Consider the following 18,734-nt stretch of genomic DNA (forward strand, 5'->3'; position numbering starts at 1 on the left):
CATCGTTTCATTACTTTATTATTTGTATAAGGCTACTTACATCTAGCTAACATTATGATTAAACTGTACGGTTATCACATATACATAATTATGTATATAAAACGTATTATCCATACATGCCTTTGCAGCGTTTAGACCAACCATATAAATATAAATCTATTTAAAGCAGATATACGCTCCCATTTTGTAAAATGAAAACATTTCCTCTCGCCCTTATATAACAACACTGTTAATGAGAAATTTTGTTCAGAATCGAATGCTTGTTAATGTTTATGTCAACAATTTATTTACAGTATCAAATTGATCGTTAAAGTTTTCTCTTACCGTAGTATGCCCAATGGTATGTTTATTTTTTTGCATTGTCGATTATTTTTTTCAGTTTACTCTCAATTGATTAACGGAAATTGCATTTTATGATTATCTATATCATCTGATTATCCTCGCTATTAGCTACAAACTTAATGATGTACCTATTATTGTTTATTATTGTTTGAATGCTGAGCTCGCTATTTGCTCATGTACATTCGATTGACGTATGACCTGCAACTACCAGTATTTTTTTTTTACTCATGTTGTTTTTATTTTGTAAACATTCAATGGGTAGGTTTATTGGCTAATTTAATTACTTAGAAACGTATAACCAAATATTAAAAGTGTAATAGACAATACGGTTAAGAACAAGGTATACTATTAAACACAAACCCACACACTTTATAGTAGCTCCTGGCTCTTACAGCTTTTTCTTTACACAAACGATTCAATTGCTGTAGCATTGACTAAGCAAATCAAGTATTATTATAGTTTCTCACTGAGCGTATCCGACTAATATGGTAAAAGTTAAATTGGTAGTTGTTACATGTCAACCGTTGGAGACAGAAAATACTCGCACGTGAACAATGCAGAAGTTCTAATTTGTCTTCTCGCTTACATTCTTGTCGAACAAATCATGTTTACCATGCAAAAAGAGGGGGGGGGGGGGGGGAGAGAATTAAAGACTATTGTTCCAGTTTGTTACCGGTACATTCATTCATTCACGTTGCTAACGTTAAGCTGGTATGCTACATAGTGACAGTGTGGCTCATATATCGGTTGTGACGTTCTATTTGAAACTCATTGAAAACGTGGTGGTGAACGAAGGAGAACAATACCATGCACAACGGTTCGTTCTATACGAGCTCTGGGAAAATCCTGTTCCTCTTTCATTTCTTCTACGCTTTCGGTCTTTGTTGGTTTTGGTTTGCCTTAACAACAGGTGGTCTATCTGTCACTTAATTTACTAACACATAGATAGTAGATCTACGGCATATAAGGGCAGCTCAGTCTAGACGAGCTGGGAACCCGTAGCATGCCTTGCGAGCATTGTTGTTCAGTCATGTGCGTTATCGATTGAAATATAAGGTCCGGTCAGAATGTTTACAGGATTATTGTAAAGATTTTCTGCTTCAACAAGATTGTAAGTCCTAAACGTGGAAATTTGTATGGGAAAAAGAAAATGACGTTTTTGATTATTTTTTTGGAAATTATATATCCAATCATTGCTATTAAATAAAATATCTAAAATATTTCGCACCTTATACAAAAACCAGCACAACATTAAGCTCGCATGATGCTAGTTAAAGTGCTATGCGTTTTAGTCTGTCGTAGGTGCATATATTAAAACAGTACAGAACTGTATTAGATTTGGGGTTTAACTAAACCATAGTTAATCAACTAATCAGAGTAAAGGTTACGTGGAAGACATAAGACTATTAAACTTATTTTAGACAAAAATGACATTGTCATACCTTATGCACAATTGACAAAATAGATATTTCAATGAATGTTGATAAACTGGTTATGTACATATTAATGCTAAAATGTTGACTATTATGTTGACCAAATCCAAAACGATAACCTATCTCACATAACACACACACATAGACAATAACTCTACTGTACACAAACGGCAATCGATTTTGCACACATCAATTAAATTCAGCTAGGTTAATTGTACCTTAAACACACAAAAAAATTGAAAATTTCCCTAGATAATGTTTTTAGCCCTGAGTTAAACGCAGGAAGAAATAGTTTAATGACGAGTGCTAATGAAAATGATCTGAGAAGGACGCAGCACGTGTCCCAAAGTTTCAGTACAAAAACCAACAGAACATGGAAATCTGCTCTCGATTTAAAAGGCATCAAACACGGCTCTTTCAGGGCAGGTAACATATCTTGAAATTGCCGGATTTGCATCCAATGCTTAAGCTATCTCGGTCGGAAGTTATTCACAAGATCTGCTGGATGTTAAATACAGCACGTAGCGGTATCACTCTCAAAATCGCTATTTGCCATAATGTGTTGTTGGAGAGCGAGAGGTAAACGTGTGGTAGAATTTCTACACCAGCACATATAGATTTTATATATAAATTTTGGATCTTCTTCTTGCTTGGCACAAAAATCGTCAAAGGCCTGCCATTTCTGGCTTTCTGTGACTTGATTTTATACATAGCAAAGTAGTCAGATCTGAGTATTGGGAGACGGTCTGGATGGGATTTGAACCCCGGTCATTCCGTGTGAATACCGGCGTCCGGCCTCTGGAACTAACAATAATTAACTGATTGTCCGATTTTTGAATCATTCAAATAAGCGACAATCTGGTCTGTCTAATTCCTTAGTCTTCTTATTTCTGAGTGCAGCTTACAAGATCTGGATTATATATTCTTTTTACTTCCTTCCCTTTTGACCGGTTGTGTCGGGAAAAAAGGTCCGAAATCCCTAGAGCAGAAGATCCCTACGCACAAACTGTTAACCGGTTTGAAGGTGGTCTACTATGCTATAAATCAGATCGAAAAATGGAGGATCATACATTAGTATGGATTCCTTGTGTCGACTGGAACAGTTGGAACGGTTTTTGATGACCATAACAGATTTCTCTGGGTTACCGTGCCGATCAACGGCTCAACATCCTCCATTAATCTAAAAGACTTCAGCAACACACGCAATGCAAAATATGTCACACACTGATAAATCCGGCAGCCTTCTAAGGTCACGAGACTTGAACTATACTGCTAGGGGACAGTTTTAAACAGTGGTAGGTTTGGACTACTTTTGTTGCTGTGTGTGGGTAAGGGGTGTGACGAAGCAGAATAAACTACGAGCTAGTTGAGCTGTTAGTAAAAAAAGTTATCCAAACGGTGGCCGAAGCCGGAAGTATATGGATGGTTGGAGCACGTGCTGCGGATGTCGGATTCATGTCCCACCAGGAAGGTTCTTGTCAGCGACCGGTACGACGCGAAGCGAAAAGGAACACAGCAAGCTAGTCTTGACAGGATCAAGTTAAGCTACACTTGTCCGGTGTCAGTTGCAATCGTAAAATAATGCAGCCTTAAAATGAGTTTCCTAGAGACAAATTGGTGACCTGGCTATGTGAGTGTGCCAAGAAGATGTGGTAGTTTGTTTGTCAGTGTAAATTTATGGGTAGCTGAGAGTGATTTGAGCTTTAATGTGTCGATATAATGGCTCTCTTCTTCTTCTTCTTCCTTGGCACTACAACCTCCTCGAGAGGTCTCGGCCTGCCATTTCTGGCTTTCTGTGACTTAATTTTACCCGTAGTAAAGTAGTCAGCCTTACGCACGGGGAGGCGGTCTTGATGGGATTTGAACCCCGGCCCTGCCGTATGAAGACCGGCGCCGCTATCGCCTCGGCCACCGGACCGCCCCTCATAATGGCTCTCATTATATTATATTTAGCTACATGGTGTTGGACAGTATGTACTATAAATGTAACACCAAATCATTTTTGTTCTGTTACAAGAAATATTTTGAAACATTTCCTGCTTCTTCTTCTTCTTTGGCACTACAACCTCTAGAAGTCTCGGCCTGCTATTTCTGACTTTCTGTGATTTCATTTTACCCTCAGTAAAGTAGTCAGCCCTACGCACGGGGAGGCGGTCCTGGTGAGATTTTAACCTCGGTCCTGCCGTGTGAAGATCGGCACCGTTATTACCTCGGCTACCGAACCGCCCCACATTTCCTGCAACCTACTTTATTGTTTAAAGACATGTCATGCAGTACTTGAAAGCTATTTATTTAAATAGCTATTGGAACATTCCGTAATTTCATGTTACTGACTACTAATACAACGTTTGCATCTATATCTGAAAGGCTGTTAAGCCATGTCTTATTGTCTATACTGTGCTGTGGTTGACCATGTAACATAAAATGCAGGAGATTGAATCCAACATGGCGATCAATTTTGAAATATTTTGAAACATGGTGGGGCGGAATTAGCTTCTCGCTAACGTTTAGTTGTCTCGAAGACAAAAGGGCATGCGCTGTCTGTTGCATAAAATAATCCAATTTCATTTTTTTGCTCTTCACTTCTAAGTGCTTAAGACAGCACTCGAGAACATTGTTCAAAAAAGATGTGGACAAACCACAAAGGACTGTGGTGCAATCCCTTGGGTGAAAGTTCTGGCCCTATACAGTCCTTAACACAACTATACGAACACTTGTTTTTTAGAATAAAATAGAAACTAGAACAGTTGGCTAAAACTGATGTTCAAGTAAGTTGTATAAAATAAAAAAAAACACACATTTTGAAGAAAAAAGTATAAGTTTACGTACAATTTAACAATTGATTTTGGTACCTGCAAAATTGCTCTATATAACATTACTTTACGAACACCTACGAAAAATATTTTTCTCCGCTACTATAATGATTTTAAAAATCGTTCAAAATTACAAGTAGCTTAAGACAACTTTTTTGAACATAAATATATTTTTGAAGTAGTGAAGTATTCGGTTTTAGTTCCCTGACATGTAGTTTTTACGGGAAAGACACGAATTTTTCATATTTTGATTTTTAGTATTTTTTTATCGCATGTATTCATTCCAATTTGTTATGCATTACAGCAATTTTGATAACTTTTTCAATAATATATTTGTTTTGGATATGCGACACCCACAAGCAGTAATAGAAATGAATAATCAAAGTGAAAAGATGGCAAATATTGGACTTAAATAGCTTTACATGGGTATAGAAAATCGAAAACCTAGTGTAAAAATAATCCATTCCGGTTTTTTAGAAAGGTTAAGTGTAACAGAATATTGGAAAAATTTAACAAAATTCACCCCACTGCCCAAGGGGGGCAAGGAACATTACTTGACAAACAGCTAAAGAATTGCTCCAAAGCAGCAGGAATGAAAGAAAATGGTTGATCGTGTAAGCTCTTGCATGACTTTCAGAAGGACTGCGTACATGCAGTGTATAGTAATGTTTATAATGTGGTAATTTTTCTGGGTTAATAATTATTATATAAATAAATAATAGCCAAAATCGTAATAAAAGCAGTATTTGTATCATTAGCATCAAACATCAGCTTATTTGATTCGTTTAAAGACGATAACACAATCGCTTCTGTAGCTGTTTGTCAAGTAGTATTCCCAGCCGACTTGAGCAGTGTGATGAATAAATTTTCAAAATATGTGTTTTTTAATTATTCACAACATACTTGAACAGCAGTTTTAGCAAACTCTTCTAGTTTTAATTTTATTGAAAAAAATCAGGTGTTCGTGTAGTTGTGTGAAGAAATGCATTTAAAGGCGTAAAAAGCTGTTGATCATCTTATTTTGGAAATTTTGCTTTTAATCTTATATCCTTCGTTATTGACTTTTGACATAGTACACATTAATTTTACACAAGTAATGCGGCTATGGTACTACAACCTCGAGAGGTCTCCGGACCACCCTAACAATATAGGTCGCTTAGTCGCATCACTTTTGATCTTTGTCGTTAATACTTAAAAAATTCAAGTAAATTTAGATCAATCTATATCCTCGGCAACAATTTGTCCGCATATGATAAATATACACAGAATGTATATGTGTTTAGTATAACTAGGGAATCTTTGGTGATTGGATGTTCTATACATTTATGTTTATTTCTGTACATTTGTACAGTATTATTTTCAAAGCAATTGTACATCGAATATTTATAACAATTATCAATGGCATTAGATGGAATTGTTGGTCGTTACATACATATGAGGTTACATGCTTTATGGAGCCGCGACCACATTTTCTGAAGTTCCTGAATTTTGGTCCTATACACTGCCGACTCTAAACTATACTTTCATCCGAACCTACCTCAGTAGTAAGGCCATATCTATGTGGTTAAGTTGCACAGGCCACGATATAGGTAAAAATAAAAATAAAAACTAAGTTTTTACACAATTGGCTTAGTATCTGTGTGAAAAATGGAAAAAAGGAAATAAAATATGATTCATTTTGTAATGCAATAACTGCAATAACCGACTAACTGAGGAAAACAGAAATGGAAAAGTATTTTACTAATGTTGCGATGAACAATGTAGTAAACAGCAAAACATACAAATGCTCAGATTGCCTAGTTCATGGAATAAGAAAAAAAGAAGTGTGTAGAAATAGCTTTCAGTTCTTGGAAGAGTTCTGCTAGAAAAAATAAAAATAAATATGCGTTGAATTTACTTGCTTATTTTTTAATTTTTTAAGGAGGCACCCGGTTCACACTAGCCCTAGTGTCGTCGAAAACTTGGCCCCGTTCTTGTTCCGTGGTCGAAATCTGCCGTTGTACCCTTCGACTACCGGTGCGCAGTCCAGAGTTGGTGGAGAAGCTGCAGCGTGGCACGGTGCTACCACAACCGCGCTGTTGTCTGATGGACGTAATGGAGGCTGGTCTTTGCACTGGCATCACAGAGTGACTGATAGTACTGCTTCCTGTAACAGCAACCGAATTGGTAGCAATGGCTGATGCCACAGTGATGGGTGCGGACTGTTGTATATTTCGCTGATGCAAAGTACTGTCACCACCCAAAACACCGTCACAGGTGACTCCGACCAGACGTGGCCGTTGGCGGTAGTAGTGATTGTTGCAGTAATGGCGATGGTGACGATAGTTGTGATGATGGTGATACCCAGATCGATTTTGTTGTCCAAGTACCTGACAATTGTTACGTCTCTGATAGCCCTGATCAAATATACTACAGCTCTGTAACGATGAAAGAGAATAAAAAAAAACATGATTGGTGTTGTTGTACGGAAAATGGCGAACAGTTTAAAGCGTAATAAAACATGTTATGAGCATTTGCGTGACAAAAGGCTAATTTTTTGTAACGTGTTAAAGCAAAATATGCTCATCAAATGGTGTCAAAATGTAAACATCACATGTTGCTACTTACAGACGACGAGGAGGCTATGACTGCAGCCTTTCGGCACTGTGGAAGGAAAACAAGCAATGAAAAAAGCGTGAGATAGACGTTGAAAATCCTTTGTACAGTGTACTGTAATTAAGCTTTGCTCGAAAATTGTTTATTTAATTATGCTTTGTGTTTAATATCAAAAGTGAAAATCAAAATATTTCAGCAATATTTTCATTGTTTTTTTAAGGGACAGACAATTTTCAGGACGTTTATGAGTAAGATGTTAAACATCTTTTGTTTCCATAAAAGAGATTATAGGGTCAAAAAATTTTGGTTTATTATTCAAATGGAATGGTCTAGCCGTATTGCTATCAAACTTATGGTAAGCAACTAATCAACTAATTGCATTTAACGCAAAAACACATTTCATTTTTCTTAATATTTCATGATTAGAATGTGGCATATCAGCAATTTTTTTTATGAATTTGATACAAAGGTTACGGATCTGGTCTTTCACGTGGTGCTATTGGATATCGAATCCCATCACGAATGTTTCGACGTACGTGAGACTTATCCGTATCCTTTTCTCCTTATATACCACCAAAATGACTGAAAGTCACTGATAGTGGGTTCAAAAAGTATTCGTCTACCCAAATATTTTATTTCAAATGGCGTGTTAGTAATAGCCAACTTGAAATTTAATATACAAAGAAGACTAAAGTGAATGCGAATGGAAACGCGACAAAACACTTATTTGAGCTTCTTATTATTTATATAGTCTTAACGACCTTTTAGGTCAGGTCTGCTATTTCTTTACCACCGGGCCACACTTAGTTGAGCTCTGGCCTTTATTTTCACACTTATAATACGACACAAACCATAAACACAAAAACTTTTTGTACAGGCATTTAACAGATACAGCGTATCTGATCTGACCAAATACAAATTTCGTTGAGTATTCTTGATTTTAGGAATGAATAAAATCGAATCAAATACACACTTTCTTCAGCAGCCATGACTAGGTAGCAGAAAATCGTTTGATCCAAACACTTGTTATCAAAAAGGAACTACGAAATATGAGTTAAAAATCAATATGATTTGTACGTGGATTACGACGCTACACAGAGGTGTATTCATAGAATAACCATTGTCCATAAAAGAAATCAATTAAGTCTAGAATACAGTGCGAGAATTACAAAAACAAAGAGCGAGGGTTTATTCATATTATCCATAATGGTGTACTATGATTCCTCTATCGTTTTTTCATAGTCTGATAAAATAATTTTTAAATTACTACTGACACCAAAAGACGAGTGTGATAAGCCTATATTTGTACACAACTCTGATGGGATTTCGGAAACTATTCTGAAACTACCTCGTATAAATGTACTTAGAAGATATACTTCTTTTTTCTTGACCTAACGACCTCTTAGGTCATGCCTGCCATTTCTGGCCTAGTAGACTTATTGATACCGCATAGTTGGATAGTAAGTCCTCATTATGGGGGAACGGTCCAGATGGGATTTAAACCCCAGCCCTGCCGTATGAAGAAGAAAAAAGTCACTACATCAAGCAGGAATCTTTACTTAACATATTGGTATTTAAACTTTAGCTTAATCAGTTCATAAAGATAAGGATTCAAAGCGACATTTCAAAACATAATCCGCTTTTCCGCTTTCTTTTTGTCCGTTTCTTTCTCCTTCTTCTTCTTCTTGAGCACTACAACCTCGAGAGGTCTCGGCCTGCCATTTCTGGCTTTCTGGGACTCAAATATACCAATAGCAAAGTAGTCAGCCCTGCGTACGGGGAGGCGGTCTGGATGGGATTTGAACTCCGGTCCTGCCGTGTGAAGACCAGCGCCGCTATCGCCTCGGCCACCGGACCGCCCCTTTCCACCACCTAGCTGTCCGTTATAAAATGGAAACTCTTGTGTGGTAAAATATTGAATTTACGGTATAAATGACGATGCATGCATTGCAATGATGTATGAAGTACTGGATAAAAAACGTGCGAAGAGTTAACCAAAATTGGCATGGAAACCCAGGTTATTGGAATGCTGAAACGTCATCGGAATGAGGTATAGAAAAAAGTCTAAAATCATCTTTTTTCTTCTGGCCCAAAAGTGTAAACATCCAGCCTGTCGGATACCTTCGACATCCAGCGAGTTGAGTGAAAATAAAATTTGCTGGAGGCGAAATTTTCATAATAAAATTGTCTGTAAAGTTAGGCCCACTCTCTGTTTTCCATCGCCTTTTTTCATTTTCTTTTCCTATTTATGTATATTTATGGAAGTTCACCCGCTTATGTTCCACACATATATCTATGTATGAACTCTCCTTCCTCTACTATGCCATTGGATATGATGTTGAAGTACGCAGACCTAGCCGTGGTAAATAGGTAAATAATAAAGGGCCGTAGTAAATAAAAAAGAAAGGTATGCTACTATAACAGTCAACAGCAGAGAAAAAGATTTAAGCACAATATTTGGCAAGACGTCTCCTCAACAAACGTGGATGACAGTGTGGTAAAGGCATAGCCAGAACTCTTCTGAATCTCCCACTCCAATAACGTAACCTCAAGGCACCGATGCTTGAAATTTGGCTTCTCCATTTTCGCTCTCACCACGTCCTCATGAAGCGAATTCTCCAAGGCAAGCGTTTTGCATGTTTTTGATAAGTTCCGTGCTCATTTGGTTTCTTTGTGGTTGATAAGGTGCCAAGCCATCACCAAGCCGTCGAGCAACATTTAACATGTTTCAATAATAATGGAAAGAGCACAGATATCAATTCACACAACGTCAAGTGTCTGTGAGCGTTTACACTTTGGGCGCAAAGCATACTTGATGTCTTTCTTGGATTCCCTTGCTTTGCATGAACGTATTGTGTCATTGCAGAATTTTTGTCTTATTACTTGCCCGCTCTAAAGCACTCGTGCGCTATTGTATACAAAAAGAATGATGAATCATCAAATCGCGCTAGCAAATCTGTCCGACGCAACATTACAAGGATTTATCCACAACGTGCCAAAAATTGAGGAGTACCGCAATTTTACCCATAAAGTCAACAATAACAATCAGCCAAAGGTCGTGCGAGAAACCCACCAAAAACATGAGTCGGACAAAAATCTTAAAAAGCACACATAAAAGCATTCTTAAAATAAGCGATGACACTGTGATTTTTGTGAGCAATAAGTAGCTCGTTGCAATAAGGGGAATGTAAAGGAGACGAGAAACCATATGCAGAGCCATAGTAAAAAAATGTTTTATATAAATCTTTGAATCATTACCAGAATCTCTTGTTCAGCTATGGAGTAGCAAAGTAAAAGTAAAAGTGTAGAATGTGAGCAAAAAATTGTGCAATGGAAATGATACATTTATCGATGGATACGTTAAACGATTTGATTGGGTAGACACTAGGGAAAAGATGTGTAGCAACCCAGCAGCCAGAGATTGGCCCTGGCACCGACAAGAAAGCTAGACCCTTGCCCCAGACTAAATTGACCGTATGTTTGTCCTCAATGGTCTGGCAAATGAGCACTTCTACTATATTTGACCTGCTGAAGCACATGATGAAGTAGTTAATTCGTATGTGGTGGAATTTATCTTTGGGAAACAATCATCAGGAAAAGCCGTGTGTCGAGACTAGTCCTTGTGCATTTTGCCGTGAAAAGTATACTTTTTATTTTTGTAGTGTTATCTCTGATCTTTATGTTCTCTATTTATTCGCACAATTGTAACCATGCCGAAGAGTACTATTGTGTTGCAAGAATGAAGAGCACAATGCTGTGTCGGGCACAAAGTGACGCAAACAAAGATAATATGCCCTTCTCCAGGCATAACCTGAAAACAAAGCTGTGGTTTGGTGCGTGAGCAGAATAAAACAGAGGAAGGAATAGGTTAAAAGCAAAAACGGGAGACAAAAGAACAAACTCGTATAACTGTGTCTTAGTAAAAACGAGTGTGAGCGTGGAAATGTGAGCGGAAAGGATAACAAAGATCTGTGCAAACAAACCAAAAATCTGGCCGGAAAACTTCAAGCGCCATGACATTGGGTGAGATTCAAGGGTTTGTTCCTCTGCCAAAGCTGAAAGCATTTTCGGTGATAAGTCTGCATAATTCAATTCGATTTACAAATAAATATTTTCCTTCTTACTCCTGCAAACATTATTGATAATTGTTCCAGCATCGGTTCCAACGCCAGGCTAAAATGGCAGGTCCTATGTTGGTGCGCCAGCTCACCAGAGTTGTGTTAGCCAGTACCCTTAGAACGCTTTTTGTTGTTGTTGTTTATCGTAATGTGATTTTGCCGTAATAGTCTTTGATTGGATTTGTTTTTCCTAGGAGTTTTTTTCTCCTTTCGAGCTGTACTACTGTATGCTTCTTTAGTTTAATATCTACGCGATGCTGGTACCGAAGCTCAGCCAAAGTAAAGGAAAGCAACGTCCTCAGCTAACGGAAAAAAAGAGAAATCCGACAACCTCTAGCCAGGTAAGATCCGCCAATCTATAGACTAATACGGTCTGCAACAAATTGATGACTTATCAACAAACCAAGGTAGCTGGTAAAGTGTGTCCATCAGTTTGCAATCATCAAGGTAGTAAATGATATCTGGCAACCCTGACACAAACATACCTACATCTTCGTTCGTATGGTTCAACATACAGAACCATCGCTGGCATCAACTCTTGTGGAAAACATAGGTACGGTAGAGTTCTTTTTCATGTTGGAAATTGCTTTGGCTGAGCAATTTTGTTTTGTTTATTTCCAACAAACGCATCCAACGAGTGTTATTTACGACGAGGGAAACCTTTGTTGGATTACTCGCATGTCGTTATGGTCGTCTAGCACTAACTCTTGTGAATCGCTTGTGCTAGTTAATTATGAACTCGTAAACATACAGATGAATTGCCATTGCTGAGCGAAGGATGAAGACCTAAAAACTAAATTACTTTAAACATTGAAACCTCGTTTTTTTACGATAATAAATCCATAAAGGTTTAAGTACGACCCGCAGAAGTTTATGTTGTACACATGTGCTACCGCTTGTTGGGGTGACGAGTTGCACGGAATTTACAATTCTAGATGCTGGGTTTTTTTTGGGGCGGTTCGGCGGCCGAGGCGACAGCAGCGCCGGTTTTCATACGGCTGAGCCAGGGTTCAAATCCCACCCAGACTGCCTCCCCGTACGTAAGGCTGACTACTTTACTGCGGGTAAAATTAAATCACAGAAAGCCAGAAATGGCAGGTTGAGACTTCTAGGCTGCTAGTTGTAATGCCAAAGAAGAAGAAGAAGAAGGGTATGTTTTTTGAACGTTGACAAGGAGGATTTTGTTTTTTGCATGAATAACTTTAGAAGACGGAATCAGACACAAAAATTCAAAACATTCATAACAACCAAACACATGTTTTACGTTTGCGTATAATAGTTAGCTTTGCTGAGGCAACGACTAAGCTTGAGATGGATTCGACGCTACGTACATCAGGCGTTATTGCATCTGCTATGACACCTTTTTTCGCTCTTTTTCTGAATGGTGCACATGAGTAACAGCTGGGTAGCACCCACGAATGCTTGATACTTCAATAAACAGTTCAAAATGGGTTGCTTCTCATATAATTTTAACGAATGGCGGTGCATGTTGTTGCGCTACATGGTCGGGAGGGTGATTGATGTTTTTCTCAGCTCAAAACACCTTGCGTTTTCTGCTCTTTTTTATGCGAGAAGGCTGTGGAAATGCTTAGTTATTCATCGGTTACGATGAGGAGGGAGCAAAACATTGGCAAAGAGATACAGAGGCGGGCAGTATGTAGTGGTGCATCGTATTATGCAAGCAGATGCATCGCACTTGTGATGAAACGTAGAAAACATTCATACTAGTGATTAATGTTTACGTACCTTCTAGGTTTAAAACTAATACCTTTCTACCCGGTAATAGGTTGCTGGCCCGGTTCGTTTGCTTGAAGTAACTGGACTCCTCGCTATTCTAATTACACCATCGTCTGACATTCATTTGTACAACCTTTATAGCCATATGGACTACAGTTCGTTTGATCATGCAGTTATAATGTTTCTGCTCATCTTGTCAACCTTTGTGTATGTTATGTATCGGTCGCATTCCATGTCACTTCTCCGATATGACATGGATGGTAGATATTTCATTATCAAATCGTTATTATAAAGTTGATACCAAAATTCGCGTATGAGTTGATGCGGTAAACTGCAGTATTTTCGAGGATTTTTCCGATTTATCTTTGCCAATAAGATTTTCTCATTCTTGCTACTAGGATACATGGATGGTGTTAAACGACATTGCTTTGGTTGATGACGATATGCGGAGATTTTGATTCCAGTTTGTAGTTTGGACGTCGTATCTATGTTGTTTTTCATCTTTTTTATCTATGTTGTTTTCATGTTAACGAAGGATCGTCTCGCACGACCACACCATTGGTGACGCAGCGCGATACAGAGCAAAATCTTTGTTCTGTAGCAAACTATGTTGAACGAAGGCCTTTACGGCCAACCAGCCGGTTTGGTGATAACTAAATGTACGTCTGTTCGCATGAGTTTTGCCGCACTTGCTGTATCCCATGCAGCGAACAGGTTGAGTAGCATCGTCTTGAGGCAAATCTCTGAAAGAAAAAAATGACGGTCGATATCTTTGGCTACAATTTACAAAAGCATTATCAGATGAACAATATTCAGTACAAGGTAGTAGAGTTAGAAGATGCAGTAGTATCAGGACAGGGCAGGCTTTTTTCATTCGGGATTGTTAAAGCAGGATGCATTGGTGATCTGAAAGAGTAGGACGATCACGTACACAGGTACCAAGAGGTAAACATATAGAGTAGTATGCAGTAAGAAAGACACAAAGATAGAGAAACGTCTCAAACATACAGATACAAGAATCGCACTGATCACAGGTTGAAATAGTTTAAAAAAACACCAACAGTTCACGGAAGTAAGGATTACAGTTCTATCCAGCATGGAAAACAATAAAGGGATTAAAAAGCATCACCTGCATTTGCACATCGACTAAAACAACTGTTATCTGCTTGATAGAACATTTTGAATTGAGTAGCTCCTTAATTTTTGATATTGTGATACTGTGTACTCTCGTTGACTCGTGATGGTTTTGAAATATTTCGGAAATGCTTTGATTAGATTAATATCAGTGTAAGCTTTTTTTAACATATATTTAGACGATAGTTGTAGATGCGATCGAATCGCAGGCACGAATCTGATAAAGACGAAACGTACTATATATATTTCTTACGGTTTTACCACGTTGCTACAAATTCGATCGAATTAAAAAAACTTTGAAAATTACGATTTTGAAACTAAAAAATAAACAGTAATATATTTGGCTTCAGCTGTGTAGAATTTATATTCCCTGTACTAACAAACGTCTCTGAGACATGGATTCTGTCCAAAACTCTAGAAATCTTTTTAGTTGCGGTAAAGAGAACTATTAAGGAACATTATACGAGATATATGAGCTGTACGATTGTTTCATTGTTGTGTAAGTGGATGTAGATTCGCCAGGCTACACTGTAAGGGTTTGTAAAAGGCCCATGTTGAGATGGAATAATAAAATTGATGCGTGCGCCAATATAGCCTGGTCATGTTGTATTAGCGGATGAGGATACTCGACCGTGCCTGGTATCGAAGCATTCTGCAACAGCAGGCTATTGCCTGACCGCAAAGCAGAGGTATTGCCTGATTAGATAGTAAGTTGGTTATATAGCGTAGTATATATGTGATATGTTTATAAAACTGATAAATTAATTCTATGTGATATGAGAAATTGAATCTTAAATTAATATAGTAAATTTTGGGTCAAAAGTAAGCACTACATAATAAAAACTTGGGTCAATAATAACATAGATGTTGAGTTACGCGCAATGGTGCTAGCTGCCAACCGGTCAAACTACAGCCTGAGAAAACTTCTCCACTCAAAATACTTGTCGTGACGGACGAAGCTGGGGCTGTAGAAAACAATTTAGTCGAACATTTGTTCGAGAGCAAGTTGTTCAGAAGGATTTTTAGCCTCGTATGTGTGGAAGAACAATGGAAAAGCCGCTGTAATGACGAGCTCTTTGAGCTGTACGGTGACCTCATCATCTTGCAGCGACAAAACTCGCCAGGCTCCTGTGGGTTGGTCATGTCATGACAATAGCACGACTCTGCAGGTAAATTATATTTATGCTGCCTACACGGACATAGGATGACAGCTGAAATGAAGTGATGGCGTTGATGCGTCATGTAGAATGGCCGGAAAAATGGATCGGCTTGTAGCGTCTGGGAAGAGAGCAAGTCAGTATAGCAAAGCAAGGCCAAAAAATACATCGTTACAAAAAGAAAAAACACAGACCCAATTGGGCTACATGGAGATTTGTCAAAATGTCGTAAACATTGAAAGGGATGAAATTTATGTAGCATGAAATTAAATTCTAAATGGTAAGTTACCATTGCAAAGAATTAGTGATACCTGCTTAACAACAATTGAATGATTACACATTACGAGTTGATGCGTGATACAAACCATTTTTTGGTATCGTCTGAAAAAAACAGCCTGCTTGCGATTTTATTATGGTCTTGCCGTGCGCTAGCAAAAGTCCTGATAATGATTTATATTTGTTTTAGGCAATTTGGTGGTCGAAGCGGAAGGGGTCATGTGTTTAGACCGGAGCACCGTGCGTCGAATCTTAACCGGCTCAGAACTTTTCGCAGAACTGGCTTTTCAACTAAAGGTACAATCAAGTCGACGTGGTCAAAGAAGAACGGAGAAAAAAAGTAAAAAATAAACAATTTTTAACTTTATTCAACATTACATAATGAGATAACTAGACACAAAACACACAATATACACAGGAAAATGAATAATATTGCTCCAAAAATTCCAACGCATAATTAATCCGTCCGGTGGCAGTGGCGTCAGCGGCGCCGTCAAATCCTATCCGGACTGCCGTCCCGTACGCGGGGCTGACTAACTTGCTACGGGTAAGATGAAGTCAATTAAAGCCAGAAATGGCTTTCTGAGAATTCTAGTACCACCGAGTAACAAATGAATCAGTCATATTGCATAGATTGGTACTATTCATCATGCGTTGGATTTTTTTATTCATAAAGAACGGCCTGGCCGTATTGCTATGCGTAGGAAATCACATGTAACAAAACAAAAATAATATTTTTAATCATAATACTATTCAACCGCATAGAATCCAAGCGAGTGTAAGTATCAGCTTTCAACGCGTAACTTGCAATTGATTTAACATATAAGTGCAAAAGATTATTTTATTACCCCTCGTAAAGTACGCTTCTACGTACTCCGATGATGATTACATGTAAAAATGCCATTTCTACTGCTGCGATCAATATTTAAATTGATCAAAGCTAAATAAAATAACTTTTTTTATTATATTTGTGAAACGACTGCTGGCTTCGAAACGACCCATAAATCGGTTAGATCAATTAGATTAAGCTTTGTCTGAGCAACGCATAGCTGATTGAATTGCGCTATACATCGGAAGGACGAGAATAAATCGGAAGGACATGGGTCTCACATTGGAGACCCATCGTGAAAGACCACTGCGAGCCTGTTTCCTGTTTGAGTCATCTGTGATTGGTTTTCTTAAATGTTTCCCTGTTTCCCGACGTTTGCTTCGTTTCGTGTTCACTTGCGGTACAGTACGGAATAGGTATGAAGATGTTTTTTTACTGATCGGGAACGCACCATCCATCAATACGAACCGCTAACATTCTTGGATGTTTTCCGAAGGCATCGTGGTTCTGTTTGCTCTTCCGTTCGTTCAGATGATGCTTTGGTGGGGCGGCTTTGAACAACATTCTTTAATATGTATTAGCATAATATTAAATTCCCATAGTGCTTAAGTGCTCAGTGGGCGCTTAGATGCAACTGGAGCGCAAAATTACACAGAAGAATCCTATGGTGTGATGTTGCCAGCTGGAACAGAAGCTGGAAATGTGATGTTGCCATGATTTTTACCGTTGAGTTAGTGCTGCCAACGTGTAGTGAATATTAAATTAAATATCCGTCATTAACCACCCTTTCTTCCCGGTTCTCGGTTTACATCTCGGTTTTCCATGTGCATGTTTTTTTTCAAAATTTAACATTTGTGTGTTTTTCTCGTGAATTTTAAATTCACATTCATCACAAGCGGTGGGGACAATGCGGCATAAAACCGTAATAATAAATAAATAAATAAATTATTTAAAAAAATGTGATTTTGGCCGATTTAATGATTTCTTGAAAAATATTTGAATGTTTTCAAAATTCATTCAGCGATGGTGTTATTTTATTTTCGAGGAAAAGTTTTCGGGCTTTCCCTTGTTTTCCTCAACTGATAATCTCGTACCATACTCGACAATATCCTGAACAAATCTTCATATACCACTCTAATCCGTTTTGCCATTTTCATATTTTTCTACTCTATATTTTGTAAATAAATTTGAGTTGAATATAACCGACAAAGCAAGGATCAGCAGTACGATAAAGATGGGTTCAAATTTCGTTTGTACCTAGCGTTACTTTACGAAGACGGACTGTTCGACTATGGGCAATTTAAGCCATAAATAATCGACAATCCACCGGCATAGGGTAAAAACAACTAAAGTTGTAGGGAAGGCAATTATTCGGTCCACTAAATATCAAACTCATTCTCATTTCCTTAACATTCAATGCTACTTAGAAGGAAGTCTTGTTTTTAGCATAGCAGAGATCGGAAATTGAATTCAAGCAGGTGCATCAAGTTATGAATAAAGCGTATCCTGGAATTTATCATTCCAATTTCCCATGTATTTTGGAATTCTTTTCATAGTCGTTTCAATAATTATTTTTGATTAGGTTTTTTATCAGTACCTGAGAATTTATCTGCCATTTGTCGTTTTCTGTGACTTGATTTTAACCGTAACTGAATAGTCGTGCGTACGGGAACGTGAGCTTGATGGGGTCTGATCCCCGGACATGCCGTGTGAAGATCGGTGCCGCTATCGCTTTGGTAACGGAACCGCACCGCATCGATTATTTCATCGATTAAGACATCGATTGTCAACAACTTTTTACTATTCCAATGAAAACATTGAAAAAAATTGGGAAAACAATTAAAAAGGCATACCTGAAATTTGAAATTTTAAACAATGTATTTTTTTACTGATATGAACAAATTCTCTTTACGCTTTTCAACACAAATAACGGTTTGCTGCCTCCCAATGCATTTTATAGCGTTTTTTAAAAAGGGTCCCTTTTCTTTTTAAAATTATCAACAGTAGTTTCTCCAAAGTTAAATTATCTATCATTTTATTTATTATTCAGTTAGACGGTTCGCTGCTATATTATCAGCAATTCTTATGCTGACATCGTACAATAAGTTGAAAACATTTCCACATCTACAAAATCAAATAGTGAGGTAGTTTTACTATTTTGTCTGCAGTTGTATCGAGAGGTTGAAATAAAAGAACCAACGAACTCATGTAAATAAAAAAAAAGTTTTTTTACTTATTTATTTTTAATTATGACGACTTGACGCCGTATTGACAACACTGGATGTGCTGACGAATTACGA

General features: G+C 37.8%; 1 protein-coding gene across 6 annotated transcripts in view; it reads right to left on the minus strand.

The window, feature by feature from the left end:
- LOC118512517 (dopamine receptor 2) overlaps window positions 1-18,734 on the minus strand; it is a 456,086-nt gene continuing 437,352 nt past the window's right edge. For all 6 annotated transcript variants that reach the window (XM_036057100.1, XM_036057089.1, XM_036057063.1 and 3 more), the window contains 2 exons: window positions 7,196-7,231; window positions 1-7,005 (listed from right to left, as the gene is read on the minus strand). In XM_036057100.1, the coding sequence (XP_035912993.1) occupies window positions 6,505-7,005; window positions 7,196-7,231 (537 nt within the window). In that variant the 3' untranslated portion in view covers window positions 1-6,504. The remainder of the gene's footprint in view (window positions 7,006-7,195; window positions 7,232-18,734) is intronic.

This window comes from Anopheles stephensi, chromosome X, assembly GCF_013141755.1.
Source record: "Anopheles stephensi strain Indian chromosome X, UCI_ANSTEP_V1.0, whole genome shotgun sequence".
NCBI lineage: Eukaryota > Metazoa > Arthropoda > Insecta > Diptera > Culicidae > Anopheles > Anopheles stephensi.